The 21313-nt window shown below is 42.8% G+C and overlaps 1 protein-coding gene across 9 annotated transcripts in view; it reads right to left on the bottom strand.

The window, feature by feature from the left end:
- The window catches only part of Cpeb2 (cytoplasmic polyadenylation element binding protein 2), a 51326-nt gene extending 31152 nt beyond the window's left edge, over positions 1 to 20174 (bottom strand). For 3 of the 9 annotated variants that reach the window (XM_050149652.1, XM_050149661.1, XM_050149654.1), the window contains exons 1-4: positions 18398 to 20174; positions 15873 to 16163; positions 15026 to 15115; positions 8793 to 8883 (exon numbers count right to left, since the gene is read on the bottom strand). In XM_050149652.1, coding sequence (XP_050005609.1) covers positions 8793 to 8883; positions 15026 to 15115; positions 15873 to 16163; positions 18398 to 20035 — 2110 coding nt within the window. In that variant the 5' untranslated portion in view covers positions 20036 to 20174. The remainder of the gene's footprint in view (positions 1 to 8792; positions 8884 to 15025; positions 15116 to 15872; positions 16164 to 18397) is intronic. The other 6 variants (XM_050149653.1, XM_050149656.1, XM_050149657.1 and 3 more) reach the window with 3 other exon arrangements.
- Between the last annotated feature and the right edge of the window lie 1139 nt (positions 20175 to 21313).

Genomic DNA, 21313 nt, shown 5'->3' with positions numbered 1-21313 from the left:
AAGTCATTCATTATAATTGTAATCAAGTTTGTGAAATGAACGTTTCACCAAGATTTTAAAATATCCATAATGCACATGTGCTACTTTTAGGCAAGTCTATTTTAACATTAACACGAGGTTAGTGGGATGACTTAGTGGGTAAAGGTACTTGCTGTCAGCCTGAAGGCCTGAGGTGAGCCCTGAGACGATTGCGGTAGAAGGAGGGAACTAACTCTTACAACTTGTTCTGTCTTCCAAATGTGTACTGCACTATGTGTGCACGTTTCATGCACAAATGCAAATAATTAACTGTAAAAATGACAATATTAAGTAATTTAAAATATTTTCAAGAATGTTCCCCTTTATTATTTATTTATTTATTTATTTATTTATTTAAGATTTCTGATTCTTCCCCANAGCCCAAAGAGCAATCAAGTTTCCCTGCCCTGTGGGAAGTCCAAGGACCACCCACCTCCATCCAGGCCTAGTAAGGTGAGCATACAAACTGCCTAGGCTCCCACAAAGCCAGTTCGTGCAGTAGGAACAAAAACCCATTGCCATTGTTCTTGAGTTCTCAGTAGTCCTCATTGTCCACTATGTTCAGCGAGTCCGGTTTTATCCCAGGCTTTCCTCATCAATAATGAGAAAATTGCTAAAGTACAATGTGATGCATTTTGTCAACATTTTTTTAAAGAGAAAACAAAATGACAACATATATAATAATCATAAAGAACCTAGATTAGAAACACACAAAATGGTGCAATGGTTAAAAGCACCAACTCAACAACTACCAAGTTCTAATACTTATTAGCAGTTGATACTTGGTAGTAACCATTAATAATAAGTTATTGGTGTCCAAACATAAAGTTTGAACATGGCTGAACATGCTGGTTGTGAGGAAAAATAAGCCTGATGTGTAATCAATGTATGGGCATTTTAACACCCACAACTGTGAATTCTTAACTGAAGACAACTAACAATCTTTCTTATGTGCTTTCAATAAAGCTTCATTCTCACTGTTTATCCAATAGTTTTTTGCAATCTACATTTCACCTTCACTTCCATGTCTAAAGATCTGTCATGAGGTTCTGAAAATCCACTTAAATGTAGTCAGTACCAACACTGAATAATTCCAACTTTTAATCAGTTCCAGTGTACATGACAGTCATTTTTGACCCCACTCTCAAAGCTTCACAAATTCCCCCCAAAGCCCTAGGAATAAGGTCATAAAATATAGAAAGGACCCTTCAATGGAAAGAGTAGACTCCATGAAAGCAACACAGCCACGCTTGACATCCAGCTTATAAAAGGTAATGTCCTCTGAGTTCAACTGCTCACTCTTAAATCAAGGTCCTACCATATCATTTTTGTCTAATTATACTATGTTTTATTTCTTTGTCCTATTATCACTTTATACTATGAAATACACAAAGTAACACCAAGAATCATGTAATATAACTGTTTGTTCCAAGCAAAGTATAACTAAGAGAGAGAAGAAAACACTAAATTGGCTATCTAGTAAAATAATGGATTATAGTTACTACATTAAAATGAATATGAAAATATTAAAGTCAAGTTGATCTGATGGCTGTAAACTTTCCATTATAAATTTGTTGAAATAAAAATATTCTGATGGCTACTAAAAATAACAAATGGGAGACCAAATATTTTAAGTGGCAATGATGAACTGGTATAGTTGGCAATGAGGACATCCACGATTTATAATGGTGGAAAAAGCTACCATATTATCACTCCAGGTTTTGGTTTTAGTATAGTATTCAAGGAGGGATATTCAATAGTTCATTTTTCTGCCATGATGGGGATGAGTCCAGGACCTTGGGCATGCTAGGTAATATGGGACCCCTGAGCTCCATCCCTCAGTCTTATACACTTTATAAAATACTGTGTGGTAAATGCTCTGCACACACTTGATAGATTAGGTGTGGTAAATACATTTTTGAAAGATAATATTTTCAAATTATAAGTCAAGATGCATGTATGTATGTATGTATGTATGTCTTCAGTCACAAAACTAAACATTTACTATAGCCCATGGAAATAAATATAGATAAAAATGCATGAGATTTTAATTTAATAGTTAACTGTAGTGAGGCCTGCTGTTATACATGCACAGATACCATACATGATGATTCTAGACATTCTAAACAAATATTTGTGAAGAATAAGAACTAAAATGCAACATGTTCACTTATATAAACAATAGCACCTATGCCTCTATTTGCTCGGCATTTTCATCAATATTACTGCAAAGTACAAACAGATATATGGTCACTGTTCCCATGACATAGTATCCTTTGAAAGATACTTAAACTAAGAAGTTGACAGAGCTCTAATAAATGAGATACTCTGAAAGGAATCTGATTCTCGGAGTCTTTTATACAATTTAATCTACCCTGGGCAGGGATGCAGGGGCCTCTTCACTCAAGAAGTACAAGTTGACTAGGGACCACAGAATCTTCCAGTTAAATGTGGAGGAACTAATACTTTTATTTACTTCTTTAGCTTTTTGAATCACCTAGCATGGCCTCTGTTGACAGAGAAGTATTTCACTAGGGCAAAGATGAATGGAACAGAGCGGAGGAGAACCATATTAGCATGTTTCTGGAAGCTGAAACTTTTCAAGTGTCACTGACTAAACCATAACTCACTGAAGGCACAACCCCAAGCCACTCTGTGCACGGGAACGTCATCTGGAAACAAGCAGACCCCTGGTGAGAATCAGCCCCAAGAAGCTCTGGCTAACCCTGAAGGTGGAGGAGAGGTAGAACTGAAAACAGGAAGGCCACTAAATGCCTGTTCATTTTAAAAAGCACCAGAGATACATGGCTACCTTTTTAGTTCTTCAAAGAGGGCTGCAAAGCTAGACTCAACAAGGTCTCACAATAACAAGTGGAAGATGCCAAGGTGTGCTTCCCAGACCACAGTGAAACACTGAGAAAAAGACCTTGTCAGTGTCTCATATCATTTGCTTACTGAAGTCACTATTAGTTCCACCTAACTGCATGCACAGAGCTTCCCATTTCCATATTAGTATTTCACTTCTAAGCATGGATAGTAAGCAGTCTCTATCTGACGAAAGCATCCAGCATGAGATCAAAACAAGAAGAAAAAAGGATGTTAAGAAAGTATAGACAACACTATAACAGAATATCAATCAGACAGCTAAGATGGGATAAAATTGAAAGGCATATTAATAAAGTTATAAAAATGTTCTCTAAGAGCGTCTTAAAACTGCAGTCATGTGACCTGAGAACATCTTGCGAAGAGTTCAGGAGTGAACCAGTGACAGCACACTGCTCTGATCTCCATCCTACCGCACAAATCAAAACAATGGGAACTGTTTCTTTCCAAACCAACCGATTATGAGTGTAGGAGGCTTAACAATTAAAAATTCCCACAATGGTAGAAGGGGTTGAATTATAAAAGAAATCAAGCCCCAACTTTCTATGAAGTAAAGAAGGCTGTTTGTGGATCCAAAGGAATATGCAACTCAAAGAGTAAGAGAAATAGAGGCAAGTGCGTATGCATGTTTGTAACCTATAATAAACCATTACTGTGAAACTTCTGAACTACAGGCATGACAAATAAAACAGGGCCCAAAAAAGGACAAAAAATGTTAAGACAAACATGCAACAGGCTTCAGGATAGCATCGTGCTTGACAGCCACCCAGGAACTAAAAGAAAACAAATTGGACATTATAACTCTACACTGCTCTATGATCTTATAAAAAAGTCAGTACAGACAAGTGTTCAAAATGGATGTCCCATCGCGGGAGGGTAATGTAAAGCAGGCCCAACAAAACAAGATCTCTATACCATTAAGACAAAGGCATGGCCTCTGAGGATATATTAATGGCTTCCAGTTTAGTGTTTTTATGGGATTCCTGTGTGTGTGGATGAGTGCGTCTGTGATTCTTGTGCCTTCTCTTGGCTCTTTTCCTTCTGTTTTTTTTTTTTTTTTTGTCTTGTCCAACTCTGATATGTTAGGTTTTTTTTTAATATATTATATCATATTCTATTTATATAATTATGTTCCCTTAGAAACCTGTTTGTTTTCTAATGAGAGCTAGAAAGCTGGTGGATCTGGATGGGAGGGGAGATGGGGAATAACTAGGAGGAGTAGAAGGAGAGGAAACCGCAATCAGGAGATAGTCTATGTGTGAAAAGAATCTATTTTCATTAAGAGGAATATTGCTTTTAAAAAGTCAAGATTTAAAAAAAAGGAATAAAGGACATGAAAATCATAGGACAGTGACCAGTGACAACACAGGGCTAAAAATAAAATATACAATTGTGGGAGTGGATCTGACACAAGCTTGAGAACCTCCACCCACCCACTAGTTCCTAAGTCCTAGGATATGATTTCTCCACAGGAGGCTTACAAACTCATCTAAGTTGCTTCGTGGCTTTGAACTTTATTTCCTTTCATAAAGTCAATGAGAGAAACAGAGGGCAAAATAGGGCGACAGCAAGAATCTGGTACCGCACAAGCAGTGTCAAGCGGCTCCGATCTCTCGGGGCAGGTACCCTAATGTCAGCAGGGCTTCTTGCTTCCAGAGTCATAAACACAGGCGTTTATCAGTGAGGAATAAAGCTGATACTAGGTAATAGAGACTCAGGTTCTTAGAGCCTTTGAAAAGTATGCACTTCAAAACGTTTATTGGCATAAAATCCCATTCTAAGCCCTTGCTTCTGGACTTTCTTGAACTATTCAGGGAACACTGGAAAAATCATTATGACCAGCTGATCATCTCAAGAACTGTTACACAAACTGTATTTCTCCCTATAGTCTTTAGGTCAATTTTTATGAGCTGAAATTCAATTTTTTGTCCTTACAGTTCGAGGGAGGCCGCGGTGTTTAAGTCTTACACAGTAAGACCCTTTTCACAAATTGTTGTGGGCAGGAGGGAGGATGGCTTAACAATGATCTGTCTTGTTCTTTTGTTTAAAGGGAAAGAATGAACCAACTCATACAAACATAAAAAGATCACAGATTATTTTAAGTACATATGCAAATATAAAATTGCAAAATTATGAAACTGAACTTGGCAAAGCATGACTTTTCTTTAGCTACTTAAAATTCCACACTTATTCTTCCTTTGAAAGGGAAAGCAGAATGTGCCTAGAATCAAGACAGCCATTAGAGAGAGTGTACACACAGAGAACACACTGCAGAAGGACACAGCGGCGCCATCAGTGGTACTCGGACAGAGGAAAGCACACCCAGTGTGCTAGTGTTTCTGATGACAGACCATGCCTTACAACACTGAATGAGCAGGGTATAACCAACGGTGTCATGCGGCACTACACAACCATCTGGGACCAGTCTTTCAGTTCTTCAGAAGTGCCGATCTCAAGGTTGCTTTCTCACGCAAGGACACTTCCTCCCAGTACTTCTTCATCAGTGTTCTACTCCAGCTTCATATCAGAATTTCCTTTATTCCATATATAAATTAGGAATAACTTTCCATTTACCATATTTCTAAACATTCTCTCCTCTACAGTAGGTCTAGCTTCTGTAGATACATGGAAAGTTCTGGTACATGATCCTTCTGTCTTTCCCCAGCAGGCTATACCTTCCTCAGGGATAAAGAACTTGGCTTTCCTCAGTGTCTATCCTCACAGTGCACAGTGAGCAAAGGGTACAGAGTTGGCACATGGTACAAAGTTCCGTGTCTGGCCACCACTTGCTATCTGTCCATCTCCAATAAGCTGAGAGCTTCCCGTTTGCTACACAAGACCATAAAAACCTCCTTCTTAAAACATGGAGGTGGGTGCTGGAAAAGGTGAGTAACTAGAGCAAAGAATTTTAGATGACAGTGGGAGGGGAGGTGGCTTCTCTGAGTGAAGGCACTTAGCTCCTAGCCAGATCAGTAGTCATTTACTCTTCCCACACCCAATACATCTACTCGACCTTCCCACACCCAATACATCTACTCGACCGTTCCCTCCCTGCTGACAGCCACCGTGAGAAGTTTATCTTTTGCTTTAATCTTATGAGTGGAAGTAAATATAAACTTATGGATCTGCCTTTGACTCCTGAAATAATAAACCTTCACAATGGTCCCTTCCAGCCCCCGTCTCTTCATTTTTACATATCTTGAGCCATATTGTGGAAACAGCGGTGTGATGCTTCTGAGGCTAGGCTGTAGAGCGCCCGGGCATTTGCACTGATCTGTGCCATTTACTCTGGGCAGCAGGGGTAGGCAGACACGGTATTAGCAGTCATGCTGTATCTTTCCCACCATATGGAAAGGAATTCTTTAGCCTAATAAGGTTTCAGGCTGTAGGATCAACCAATTTCTTGGCTGCTACCTCATGAAACCCTTAGCCAGAAATAATCAAGTTGCTACCCAATTCTAAGCTTGACAAATTATATAAGGTAAATGTTTTAAGCTCTTAAGTTATTTTTGCAGCAATATATAAGTAATACAACCTCTTGTGACAATAGAAAGAGACCAGGGAACTCATGTTAAAATTTTGTACTCTCCCTCTCCTGTCTATTGATAGATCTTATGAGGAAGATGAAGCAAATGATGGTTGAAGAAGATATTTTAAGAGGATAAAATAAGCTTCATCTTGCTCCTATGAGAAACATGTTGGTGGTTTGTGTATTAAACAAGGGAAAGATTTTCTGAGATAAGAAGAGAAGACAAAGTGCTTTCCTGAAGGAAGGAAAGGAAAGATGGGAAGACAATATATGCCTTGGTTAACCCTGGCAGGCTCATTCAATTTGCAATCACCTTGCTTAGACAGATTGGATAGAGGTCCAGCATCCCCACTCCCAGTAGAGTGTAATGATCAGAGTGTGTGGAAGAAGAAAACGTGTCATGATACAGCAGGAAGCGGTGTAATGAGCCAGTAAGAAAGAGAAGAAAATCTAGTGCTGGAATGCTCAGGTCACCGTGCTGATAGCTGTTTTTTCACCATGGCAGTAGACGTAGCCCTATTTCTTTACACTACATGGAGATGTTCTCCCAAATGTTCAGTTTTCTTTTCCCTTTTCTGTCATAATACATGTGGAAAATGAAACGTTCCAGTTAGAAACTGGCCAACATGGCGATCCATACAAGTCGCTGAAGGCTTAGGTTTTCCTTTCTTTTTTTCAGGGCCAAGGTTAATTTTTTTCTATCAAGAGATATGAATTTCTCATAACTTTTAACTCATTACTCTTAGCATCATTCTGTTGCTACATTTCCTTTTAGGTCCCCCCCCCCCTCGAGATGCCCCTCTACTGTAAACTGCCTAGGCTTGAAAACAGATGAGTAGTGTTGGTAAGAAACATTTCCTCTAGCATCTTCAAGAAGCTTTGTCAACAAAGACCAGGAGAAATAAGGAAAGCTTTTCATATGCATTGGTAACAGTGAATTAGCTTGATTTTACTTTCTAATCCCTAGGAGTTTTCTTCCTAGAGAAGACAGAATTCAGCACAGAAATTCTTAGTTGTAAACTATTAACAATTCTCTTCTTTCTTATATGTGTGTGTGTGTTTACTTTCGAGACAGTCTTGCTACCCAGTCTCATGAGTGCTAGTATCCAGTCATATGCCACCACACTCTGGTGTGGATTTTATTCTGAAAGGGAAGATCCAAGGTAAATTGTGACAAAGAACAGGACCTCAAACAGAGAACCTTACAATAGAGGCAAAAGATCAACAACACCCACAAGAAAACAAGAGACATAACCATGTTAGTTTGAGGACTAGCCACCAGTGTACAATCGTACACTGTACAATCGTAACATGCGCCTTAAAATGTGAGGATTGGAGAGACAAAAAAACCCTATGTATAAAACGCAGAAGCTGAGAAAGACTCTGATTATTGTTATCAATTTAGCTGCCAACAAAACCGTTTTGGAGTTTTTAGGACAAAATTTTCTAAAAGAATTACATTTGCCAGGCAGTGGGGGCACACTCCTTTAATCCCAGCACTCAGGAGGCAGAGGTTGGTGGATGTCTGCTAGCCTGATCTAAAGAGCTAGTTCCAGGATAGCGAGGGCTGTTACACAGAGAAACTCTGTCTCAAAAAACATTACATTTGTAGGATAAACACTGGAGAACTTATAAAGAATTCCACGATTCTGATTCAATGAAAAGTACGGATCTAGAAATGGCAATTATTATTCTGGTGAATTCACAATACAACTGTGCTGGCTACTGATTTGTCAGCTTGACACAAACTAGAGTCACTTGGGAAGAGGGAGTCAATCGAGAAAATGTATTCATAAAACTGATGATAGATATGGGAAGGCCCGGCCCATTATCTGTAGTGCCACCCTTGGGCAGCAGGTCCTGGATGGTATAAGAAAGCAGGGTGAACAAGTGACGAGAAGCAAGTAAACAGTGTCATTCCGAAGTCTCTGCTGCTGTTCGTGCCTCCAGGTTCCTGTCTTGTGCTTTTGTCATGATTTTCCTCCCCAATGGACTAAAAGCTCTAAGCTGAAACCCTTTTCTCTCCAAACCTTTGCTCTTGGTTATTGTGATTTACCATAGCAACATAAACCCTAAGATATTCACATGGTGTGGCAACAGCTACTTACTGATGCTTTGAGTGGCTAAAGTTTGCATGACCTGTTACACGCATTAGGTAACCAGTACTCCTGTTTCCTCAAGGTGATAAGATTGCAATATAAAGGGCACTAATATAAAGGACAATGAGAGACAGAAAATAATGCATATGAAATAATGTTAATATTTCTTTACATATCAGAAAGTTGGTTTATGTAAGTACTAATTTTTCATAAGCAGACAAACCAATATATGTATGAAACTGATGCTGTAAATTGCCGCATACCTTTGAGAGGATCATGCTCTGCTCTCATGATATCAATAAGGGAATTTTCCAGAGAGTGCATATTCAAGCTATCATACATTCTACTTCGATCCTGGAAGACAGAAAAAGAAAAGATATAAGATCTATGTAATTTTAAAAGTTAAAAACATATACTCTTTCTTATATAAAGCAGGACACTTGATCAATGTATTACTACTTAACTTATATCCCAAGAAAATACTGATATTTAAGTATCATGTCAACTACAATGTCTCTTATTAAGGGACAATATTTTTAGCACATTCATTTCTAAAATATATAAAAACTAATGTAATTTTATTGGAGTATTAGCTGAATGCAGTGAAATAATCTCTCTGATCACTTTTACACATATTACACACAGAAAACATTTTCAGTTGCTTCATGTTTCTCTCATATATCTAGGAAGACAGACATTGGCACTTAAAAATGAGCATCTTGAGAAGAATTTAACAGTTGCACCACACTTTAAACATCTATCACACACTTAAAACTTGACATAGACTTCAGAATTGCAAAACAGTGAATATGTAAGCATTCTATACACAAAAATTAAATGTAGGATACTAATATTAGAAAAGGTATGAACGCTTCATATATTTACATTCAAATCTCACTCTCCAAAGTGCTTCCACTTTTTGTAATCCTCCCTCTCTGAACTCCACTCCAAATGGAGGCAGCAGAGAGGGGAGTGGGGAGGCACTTCCGTTTACATCCCCTTCCCCAACTCTGAGAACTTCCTTCTGTGTTGACAGCAGCTTGGTTTTGCTGACAACACAATCCCCTTGCTTTATAGGCGACATTTAGTTCTTTAATGTCTAAGAAATGATATTATGTTCTACTCAACACAAACACAATGAATAAGCAATTAACAAGGGAAACTAGACAAGCTATGATCCATGCCCTCCAAAGAGTCTGATGTCTTTTCTAAAATATGTCAAAACCATCCCCACCCACTTGTTAGATGCATGAATGTACAAATTCGAAGCAGGGATAGGTCATCTAAACTCTCAAAATGATCAGCACAGGAAACCAGAAAAGAATCAGAAAAGTAAACAGACAGTTTCCACAGAAATCCTGGTAAAGCATTAACCTGGAGCCACATGATTCAAGTTATACCAGAAGTCTCTAGGATCATATGCACCCGGGGACATTTACATATATTATTTCATTAAGTAATGGCTTATAGCCCTCATGATTTCCCAAAGGAACCAACAACCAGAAAATATTCAGAACTAGGTCTTTGGAGAGCTAAAGAAAAACATAAGGTTTGTTTATTTCTTCTTCTTTGATGTCTAACTAGGGTTATATGCTTTTTAAAGCCAGGGGCCAGGATCAGCACTGTAGACTAAACAAGGCGCTATCAAGGAATTAGGAAGGGTGAGTAGTAACACCGAAAAGAGGCAAAGCTGCTAGAGAGGAGGCTCTTGCTCCAATTAATCACCAACTACCTACAGAGGTCCGATTCACTGACCTTCAAGGGAAAGATCCTGAACACACAACATACCTATCCGGACTGCGCTTCACTACAACAGGTGAACCAGGTAGGGGAGCAGGAGAGAGTCAATGAAAAGGAGCAGTGCTTCCCAAACTGACATGCTGCACAATTACGTGAAAAGCAGGGTAGTACACACTGGTGCCACATCTTAACTCCTCTGACTAAGGAGATGTTAGGTGGACCGTGAAGCTGCTGGCCAGCACATATAAACAGCACCAAGCTTTGGGATCTTCTACACCACCGAACCTCTTTATACTCTGCCACCATCTTCTGGAGAATAACCAAGTCAGACTTAACAACTCCTATAGACCACTTGAACACACAGACCTAAAGTATTGTTACAGCAAATGGCATAAGATGGACGTGAGAAGAGGATGGCCCTTGTGCAAACAAGACCTACATGCTTACTCATGCCTCCATTTCTACCATCTCTCCTGCTCGACAGTGTGTGCATTTCCTGGATTCGTCCACTATCTTCTAAAGTAATTAAGGCTAGGGTCCTTCTAATCACACCCATCTAGCTTTCAAATGTCTGTAAAATGAATACCCCTTTATCACTACCATAAAACTCTCTATAAAACGTGTAAGTTAAGCTGTATGAGTGTAAAGACTACTATTAAGATGGTAATTATAAAGGACTAAATCTTAGACTTTTCTATAGAATCTGCTAACTGACTAAACTGGAACAATTATAAGATACTAAAATAGATTTGTTATCAGATGAATTTCTAGCTACTGAATGGAAGACTATTGTAATATTCAAGTTCTTAAGTATATTTAAATTAGGATTAATAAACTATCAAAGCAAACATTAAGATTCTTATGATGTACTGTGTAGGCTCTAAAAGTATAAGTACTTAAACTATTTTATGTTCTATACCCTAAATATTTAGAAGAAAACATTCTACAGTTCATAACTATCTTTTAAAGGCAATAGTTTAAAACAAATTGTATTTAATTATTCATATTGTGCTATAAAACAAATGTGTTCTTCTACAGTAAGGATACTAGGGACAGATTTACTCATCTAAATTGTTATCCATTTAAATCTGTACTGAAGACTTGAGGCAATTTAGAAATAAAGACGAACACATAGTCCCGACATGCTAACAAATACAGAAGATCATGTTAGTTTTACTATTGCATGGCTGCTTGAAAATTACTAAGACATTTCAGAAAAAAATCAAACTGAGGAAAAGTTCATATACCATAGTCTAAAATATTAAAGCCATCTGGTAATCAGTTAATTGGAGTTTTACAGCAATGAGATGATAAGAGTCCTACGGTAACAAGAAAAAAAACAGAAGAAATGGAAAACGACAGTAGCCTCTGAAAGTCTACTGCTTATGTGACTATTTTTCTGGACTCGTATGTTAGCCATAAGCACTTATGAAAGGGTAGACAGATAATGTTCCAAAGACACTTAAAGGACTGAGGCTAAGACACTAAATACCCAGGGAAAGCACCTACTGCTCAAACAAAAGAGCTTCCTGACTTTTAGCTGTGTGTGAGCTTAAAGACTCCTACACGCTCGAAGTTCAGGCTCATGAAATGCCGGCCTTGCTTTTCTACCACACACTACTTCTGAGGGAGACCCATGAAAGTGTCAAGTGACAGACTTCCCCTAAAGAAGATCTCCAAAATGTGATTTATTACTTTATATTAGTTTGGATGGTTCATTGATAGAAAATATCTTCAACTAGTTCAAGGCAGTTTCCATAATATACAGCAAATATCCTGCACTGAAAACTGCCCAGAGAGAAGACAACATGTACTGATAGGTTTCTCAGGGCACACTGCAGAGGTGCCACATATAAAAACATGTAAGTGGTAAACAACCTAAGTTAAAAGGAAACTTACATTGATTTAAAATCTCTAAGTATCCACAAATAAACACATTGTGATTTCTTAAATGTCTCATGGAAAATTCTATTTTGAGGAAATCAATAACAGTTTTGAGTATTAGTTCTTACTAAATGCTAAAAGCATTTTCAGATTAATAAATTCTGGACACATCTAATAGTTTCAGTTCTCAAGGGATAGAGACAGGGACATTTCAAAGTTGAGATCGGCCTAAGCTACAAAGTAAGATTCTAGTCCCAACGGCAAAGAAAAAAAAAACAAAAAAGGTAAACGTAGTTATGAGAGATTAGTAGGAACATTAGGGGTTGGGCAGGCAGTTCAATGATAAGGTTCATGTCTCACAAGCATGAAGCAATGACCTCAAAAGCCATGCATGGTGGAGAGACAGGTGGATCCATGAGACTCACTGGCCAGAAAGCCTTGCCTTTGTCTAATGGTGAGCTCCAGGCCAATGAAAGGCCCTGTCTCAGAGGAGGTGGACAGCAGTCCTGAGGGATGACACCTACCATCCTCATCTCCATGTGCACACACACCTGCACACAGATACATACCCACATGCATTAGGTAAGCCCTGATAGCTCTTTTTAAAGTCAGGAATGTGCATCATGCTTTAAAAATGTTTTAAATTTGACATTTTTTCCATAAAAAATACTGAAAATAAAAACCAAATTATAAAATTTTACTTGACACAAATGAAATAAATTAAGCTATGAAAATATTTTCCCATTGACTAAATTTAATTGCATGCCCAGATCTTGGCATAGGTCACGTCTGAAGTATCCTGAATGAAGATGTTAGTTCTGTAACTTATTGGATTGTAGACCTGATTCATTTCAGACTGAAGTAAATATAAACCATAAACTAAAGTTAAATGGTTTAAAATAATATACTTGTTAACAAAAATTGCTAATATTAAAAATTCTAGGATCACAAAATAAAATCTCAAACTATGTAAGTGATTAAGCATTTTAAGTATTTTAATTTTGCTAAATAGTCTATATTTTACACTACCAGTTTACATGGCTGCTCTTGTGTTTTTAGGACTCCAAATGCCACAAGCTTTTATGGAAAATGGAAACCTAACAGAATGTATAATAAAGACCATCTGATCACTTAAAGGCAGCAATGAGGTCATATTGCCCATGGGTGCTAAACCCCTCGTTTTAGCCTGGGGACTGGAGGACTGTGAGACCAGAGAGGAAAAGAAATGGCAAAACAGATCAGAGATTGTAAAAGGCCTGGGCAGCAAAGGTTTTACATGACATTGTTCATCAAGATCCTTCTTTGTTGACGAGGCTATGACCAAGAGATGAAAACCCATAGCCTGTGGTAAAGAATGCATGGAAGATGATGATTCCAGCTTTGGAATGACTTGTCTTCCAGTTCAGTTCAATTTCTATCACCTATTTTTATCCACTATCACATCACACTTCTGCACAAATACTTATTACTCAGCAGTTTACCAGAAACTATATATAAAACAGTCAATTGGAAAAAAAAATTCTACCTAAAATCCTAAGTTATCAAACGGGCAAAGGCAGAGTAGCGTTGAAGATGAAGTAGGAAGGGTAAAGCACTGTAGTCCTGTTAGTCCCAGAACTGAGAATAAATGCCCCTTCACCATCACCTCTGTCTACTCTAGTGGCAAGAGCTCAACTCAACTCTAGCCCCACCTTCCCCGCAAACACCAAGGCTGCTGTGTCATACAGGGTCACTGCTTTTGTGCTTACACTTGAAATAATTATGCTCATTCGTCTTTGAAAATATTTCCCCTTTCACCTTCAAAATAACTACAATCATCTTTCTCTCCCAACCTATTTTTAAACAATCATGGATTCAGTCTGAACAATACCAGAATAGAGGTGAACTGGGACAGAATGAGAAAGAGACTAGAAAGGGATGAGTGGGAAGCTTACATTAACAAGATAAGAAGCTAAACACAAGATAACTACTGTTTCTACGTGAGATCCTGGCAGGACAACTTTGATAGTCAGGATTTTTCTAAAACAACAACTAATGACTGATTATTCAAGGTAGTGCTAGTCCCCCAGAGTAGGATGCTATTTATAAAATGTGCTGCTATTAACCTGCCTATACAGTCTTCGTAAAAATCAGTTCATGCTGATAAATTACTTGAGGAAGTGCCTTAGCGATGGATTATATAGTTCCACTCACTTAACTTACAAAATCTCAAAACGGAGGTCAAACTTGAGATCTCTAAGAAGATCTCCTCATATAAAAGGACTGAGGTTTTATGTCCTCATATACTAATCCTCATGACCTCATACCAGAATACATCCAAATTCAGTCTGCAGAAAGATAGACAGCATCTTTAAATCACAAAGATCTTGAAGATATTTTAGAACAAAATTTAGAATAAAAATACTACACCACAAAAGTTCATTTTTATAAAGGTAAAAAAAAACCCTAAATTAAAACAGGAGTTATTCAGAGGCATATCTGACAAACATTTACAGGAAGATTCCTTAAAACACGAGATGTAAAGCTGGATGGTAAACACACATATGAGTTTGCATTTTCATTGCGGATAATTCTGAAAGGAAGACAGTACCTATTCAGTTTGGCTGATGTTTAAAGTCGGGTGCTCTTAAATACATGATTAATTCATTGTAATCAAAACCAATGTTTTTGTGATTTCAAAATATGAATACAAATCTTTTGAATTTGAAAATAAATGGATTAAGAATTTAAATCGAGACATTTAAAAACTAAATCGTTTTAATAATCTCTGGCATATGCTTATACAATTGAAAAGCAGATGACCACTCGCATTCATACTGTAAACACTACACTCCTGGCCAGGACCCTGAGAAGCACACACTGTGCAGCCTACCTGGTCTATTCTGGATGTTCCGGCTGCAGTGCACCAACTATCTTGGAGTGAATCTGAGCCCCAAGCTGGCAACTGCAAACTAGATCTCACCTTCAATAGCATAGAAGTTTGCATCAGAAATGAGCAGTTCTCTTCCCCATCCCACCCAAAAAAAAAAAAAAAAAACCAAAAAAAAACCCCAAAAAAACAGAGATAGAAACAAAAAACAATCAAAGTTCTTTCTTAAATTTCTGTTCCATCCTTTGAAGGTTTTGATGAAAATTAAACCTCATTTACTAGAGTCACAAAATATTAAACAGGCCTGGAAAAAACATCTCCATTAATATTAGGCCACAGTTAGTGGGGAAAATTATACACCCATATGTATATATTTCTAGACACTGAACCCACTGGAGGCAATGTGAATTATATTCAAGGGGTCTGAACACTACTGTGGCATGATCACAGCTGCATGAAGAACATTCCAATATGTGAACAGCTTGCCACAGACAAACCTATGTGCAACTAGTTACAGAAGGTTTTAGCTTATATTACCAGAAAGGCAAAATTTGGTTGTCTATTAAGAAATAACTAACTTAGACATTTTTAAGGAATTGCCACTTAAAGGCTTCAAACTGTAATGGAAGAAACATTTTTTTAAATGTTTGGAAGCTTATTTCCATTCATTGTGTGTTTACAGAGAAATTCTTTTATCTCCATTTTCTCTGTGTTTTACCCTTTTAATAATTAAATGATATGCTTAAATTTTATCTTTAATTCTGTTAATCTTTCTATACTGCCATTGCTGCCTCCACCACCCCACTTCCTATTCAAAAGATAAGCATTAGGAATAAGGACAATTACATACCATTCTTACCTGTAAGGGTAAGAGTGTGTTACTATTGTTGTCTGTCCTGAACACATTATCTTCAATCCATGACTTTGGAGTCAGTGATGGTGTAGAGCGAGTAAATTTCGGTGGTGCTATAACATTACCAGAAAATGGTTTCTTCAGTGGAGATATCTGATTCATAGTCCCTGGAATTCCCATGTTTCCACTTCTACGGTGATCTCTGCCATGCATTGCTCCCCAGGACATGCTCGCAGTACCCCAACCACTGCTCTGATGGTTGCTCCAAGGAGATTGTTTCAGAAGAGGCTGAGGAAAACACAGCTATTTCAATGACAGGCCTTGGAGAGCTTAACATTCAGATTCAAATTTTAGAACTAAGCTAAGAATTTAGTAAAAAATAAAAGAAAAAATCATTAAAAATGAAATGCAAAGCCAACAGAGTATTTCCTAAGGGTTTACAAAAGAAGTGCTCCTAGTTGAGATCCTATTTACTTAGTGTTCGGGAAGTTTTTATCCCCTATCTACAATAAATAGTGATGTCTCATGACAATTACTAAAATACTCTTCAAAGCTTAAGTTAACTTTGAAGAACCTGAAAGCAACCTATCTTCTACTAGGACTAGTTAAATTAGTATTAGTTAAATGGTCTTAATTATCTCAGCTATGAAAGCAAAATTTTTAGATCTTAGGCTTCCCAAACAGCTCGGGCTACTCTGAACAAACCAACAGAGGTAACCATTCAGCATGGACTGAAGATGCATTTCAAGGTCAGGTCGGTCCAGGAAGAAGTTCATTTTCCTGAACTGTTAATTCAACGTTTATGGTATTTTATTTTGTTTTCTTTCAATATTTCTTTAATTAAGTTAAATTATCCTTGATCTGTTAAAGCAATTATCGGATGCTACCTATAGGTGGATCCACTGAGATATACAATAAACCACAGGCTTTGCTGATTCTTAATAATCTTAATATAAGTCTCTTAAGGTAACTGACATTCAAAAGCAAAATATGTTCCCATCTAGAACCTATGGTGAGAAAAGTCATCAAAAAATGAAAAAAATCACAAGACATAATACACTTTTTAAAAAAGAAAACTATGAATTGCTAATATTTCTGTTAATAAGCCAAAACTAACGATTTTTCTGCTAAGATTTAGACAATGAAAACACAGACCATGTCATTTCTAAAACTCAGTAAATACTGTAATCCTAAAATTAAACGTTTTTCTTTTACAAAAAATTAAAAAACTTGACATCCAGTACCTATGGGTGTTACTGCAGGATTTGAAATGCTGAAAATCGTGAACATAAAGCCTCTGTCTCCTTCCACACAGTTGAAAAGCACAACTACGGAGTCACAGCAGAATTACCCCATGCAGTAGCCTTGTTTTGCCTACCAAATGACTCACAGTTCAAAGTTCTTTTCCAATGACCTAAAATTCCATTTGAAAGCCATGTGACCTCTTACACTGAGAGGTAAGACCTATTTCTTTTTGTTTATTGGCGCATATTGTAGTTAAAATATGAATCACAACATACATCCTGATAACGTTCTATTTTGACTTTGGGAATTCAAAATTGCGTATAAATTTCCGCGGCAAAATTCAGGTTAAAAAATGAAGCTCCTGACACACTAAAGACAGTTAAGATCATATAAACCGTGGGAAGTGGAGCATTACTTCAAAAGTCGGCATCTTCCTCCCTTATGTCACAGTCCCTATTCTTGGGGAGAAAACAGCGATTCGACAAAACTGTTAACTTCTACTTGGGTTAATTTCGATTAACTGTTGGCTGATACTTTGGTTAATTTAAACAGCATTCACTTTTGAAAACTTTGGTCAACAGAAGTTTGAGAAGTAAGGACCTTAATAAAGTCAAATTTTGGTTCCATGACAATCCTTTATCTTGACATTGAACTTCGAATGATCACCATAACAAATGCTAATTCCATTAAACAACAAAACTCTCAACATCAAGAACTCAGCGGCAACCCAAAATCTGCACTGGGCGGGGGTCGGGGGGAGAGCAATAACAGAAAAGACCCTGAGTCTAGGGCACGGACTAGCGAAGAGTCTGCCTGGGTGTCATTTCCCAAAGCCACATATCCCCACGATCCCGGTACACCACCCCATGTGGAGACGTCTAGGAGGAAACGCGTTAATCCTAATTTCAAGGGTGCCTTGGTCTTCAAACCCACAAGATGAGACAAATACTAAAAAGAGCAGACACCTAGGGCACCCCCAGTCCCGCAGCCTAGAGCCGCGCGCCGCCTGACAGTTCCTCCCTGCCGGTGACAGTCCCGGGGTGCGGCTGCAGGTGCCGCCTGGGCTTTCCCAGTGCTGCACCGAACAAACTCCAGAAGGGAACAGCCTCGGCTCCCGTCCGCCCCGGGCATGCCAGGGACGAAGCAGCCCCAGCCCACCTCTCTCCGCTTGCCCACCCGAGCTCACTGTCCCGGCCCCGGGTCCGCCACCGTGCCCCGGCGCTGGCCGCTCGAGGGAGCGGCGGGCTCCTGCCCCACCGCCGCCCGCCGGACCGTACCTGGTGGTGGTTGTACGAGTTCCTCTGCTGCAGGAAGGCGGCTGCGGCCGCCTGGTGCTGCTGCTGCAGCTGCGGGCTGACGGGCGACCTCCGGCTCTGCGGCTGCTGGGGCGCCGCCGGCGGCGGCTGCTGTTGAGGTAAATTCATGGCGGGCGGCGCGGGCACCGCGGGCGCCGAGAACGGGCCGCCAAAGCCACCGCCGCCGCCTCCGCCGCCGGCCGGCACGCTGAGCCCCGCGCAGCCGTGCGGCGACACCGGCGAGAAACTCGGAAAGAAGGCCGGGTTGATGGACGACGGCAGCCCGGGGTAGAAGCCGTTCTCCGAGTCCGGGCTGGGCGGCGGCATGGCGCTCAGAGAGCCGCCCGCGCCGCCGCCGCCACCGCCGCCCGGGGTGGCGGCCGAGGAGCCCGGAGGCTGTGGCTGCGGCGGCTGCTGGGGCGGCTGCGGTGGCTGCTGGGGCGGCTGCTGCTGGGACGCCGGCGGAGGCTGGGGCGGCGGCGGCGATGCGGTCTGCACCGACCAGGGGGTGCCGAAACCGGGCAGCGGTGGCGGAGACGCGGAGCCGCCTCCCCCTCCGCCTCCGGGGGGTCCCCCGCCCCCGCCGCCGCCGCCCGGGTGCGGCAGGTCCGGGCTCTGCAGGCTGCTGAAGGCGCTGGTGCCGAGCGCCGCGCCGGGCAGGAGGGTGCTGGGGCTGTTGAGCAGTGGGTGGTTGGGCGACTCCATGGAGCCCGGCGCGGGGTTCACCGGCGGCGTCGAGGGGGGCAAGCCCGCATTGGGGGGCTCGGCGGCGCTGCCCTCGCCCGCGCCCGGGGTCTGGCGAGGGCTTCCCGCGCCTCCGTGGCGGCGCCGCGGGGCTGCGGACGGCGAGGGTGGGAGCTGCGGGAGCGGGGGCAGCTCGGCCGGGCGCTGCCGCGGGGCGAAGTCCTGCGGCGGGAGGTGCTGCGTGTGCGGGAGGCTGAACGGCTGCGGGCGCTGGGCGAGCGGCGCCGACTGCAGGAGCGGCCCGGGCGGCGGCGGCGTTGGCGGCGGCGAGCTGAAGCGACCGGGGCAGTGGAGCGGCGGCGGCGGTGGCTTCGCGTCCGGAGGGTGGGGACGGTGTGGCGGGCTCAACTCTTTCCTCTTCTGGCTGCTCAGCTGCTGCTGCTGCCGCTTACTGAAGTCCTGCGGGGAGGAGGTGCGGCAGCAGCAGCAGGAGGAGGCGGAGGAGGAGGAGGGGTGGTGCAGACTCGGTTTGAAGTCCTGGGAGGGGAGGAGGTGGGTCACACCCGCGTTCGTGCCGCCGCCGGGGTGGTGGCTGGGGAGCTGCTCCGCCGCCGCCGCCCCCGAGAGCGGCCTCGCCGGCGGCTGGGTCAACCCGAGCAGCAGCTCATCCTGCACGGCCTGCTGCTGATGCGCCACGAGCGGGGAGGAAGAGGAAGCTGCGGCCGGGCTGGCCGCGCCGCCGCCCGAGGGGATGGCGAAGGGGGAGGCGGCCTCCGAGAAGCCGGTGACAGGCAACGGCGGTGGCGACAGCGGGCCGAAGGGCGTGGCGGACGGCCCGGCGGCGAAGGGCCGGTACGAGCCGCCGCCGGGCGAGGACCGGGGGCTGCCGCTGCGCAGCAGGGCAGTGTGCAGCACCCCGAACCCGAAGTCCCTCATTTATCAGGCCGGCGGCCGCGGCAGGAGACGCACCCCGTCCCCTGCCCCGCCTAGGAAGACCCGGGAGCCGTGGCGGCGCGGCCGTGGTGGAAGGAGTGGGAGGGGGGGGTCAGTGGGAAAGGGACACTGTGACTGAGCCGGGGCACACCGACTTGGGCCCCGCCGCCCCTCACGGAGGCCACCGCCACCTCCCGGAACCGGCTCCGGCACCGCCGCTGCCTCGGCCGCCGCCGCCCTCGCCGCTTAAGAACCCCGGAACGTGCGTCAGCAGCCACCTCACAATCGCCCAGCCCACCGCCGCGAGCCCGGGCACGCGGGAGCGCGCCGCCGCCCGCCTCGCCCCGCCCCGCCCCGCCCCTCATTAGCATGCGTCCTGGAGGCTGCCGGGCGGCGGGCGCGCGCAGCGTGTCCCTCGGGCCCGGAGCTTGCCAAGGGCGGAATGGAGAAGGGGCCGGTGGAGGTTGGAAGAGGCGTGCGCGCGCGCGCGTGCGCACGGAGGCGAGCACGCGCGGGCGTTGCGGACGGTTCCTGGGCAACCGCCCCTCCTGCCCCGGTTGCACGCGACCCCCAGCTCAGGTCTCGCCCTCTCTCAGCCCCTGGGGTCACGTGAGGGACCGCTGTCGGGGAGCTGCACCGAGGGCATGGGCGCTGGGCTGCTGGAATCTGGGAAGGTCCTGCGCTCGGTGTTCTGGTGCACCCCCAAGCGAGTTGTCACTGACTGTCACTGAGCCCTGCCGCCGCGGGAAAGCTTTTATTTTTTTCCCCAGGGTAAACCGCGAAGGACCAGCGCACTGTGTAGCAAATGTGTTCACTGCAGAAAGGGGAACAAAGTCTGGCGCTGTCCCGGCTGTGCGCGGTTATTTGCACACGCCTGCGCTGAGTAGGTTCCCAGCCTTGCTGCAGCACGCCTTGGGTGCGTTGTCACTGTGATCCGGGTGTGCTGGACTCCTCCTCTACAAGTTCCTTCTGGCGTCCCTCCCTCCTTCCCCCGGGAGACTCGAATCAGAACATTTCCGAAGCTTTATTAATTTCCAAGGGAGAAAGATTTCTCACATCAGGGGGGGAAAGGAGGTTGTGACTCAGCAGCGGACTTGTTGAGGCTTGCAAAATAGAAAAGAGCTTTCCGTGCAGAGCTCCGAGGAGCGCTGGAAGGGGACTTAATCCTGTGTAATTCCTTCCCGCAGGAACATCTCACATAGAGAAAAGCATGATTAACTGTAGTTCAGTAATAACGGATCCACACAACGAAATAAAATAAGAGTTGTATGTTCTTGGTTT

The sequence above is a fragment of the Alexandromys fortis genome, unplaced genomic scaffold (genome assembly GCF_014885135.2).
Source record: "Alexandromys fortis isolate MF-2015 unplaced genomic scaffold, M_Fortis_MF-2015_v1.1 scaffold_0, whole genome shotgun sequence".
Taxonomy (NCBI): domain Eukaryota; kingdom Metazoa; phylum Chordata; class Mammalia; order Rodentia; family Cricetidae; genus Alexandromys; species Alexandromys fortis.
Note: the sequence above shows the minus strand (reverse complement) of the source record. Positions and strands in the feature narration are given on the sequence as shown.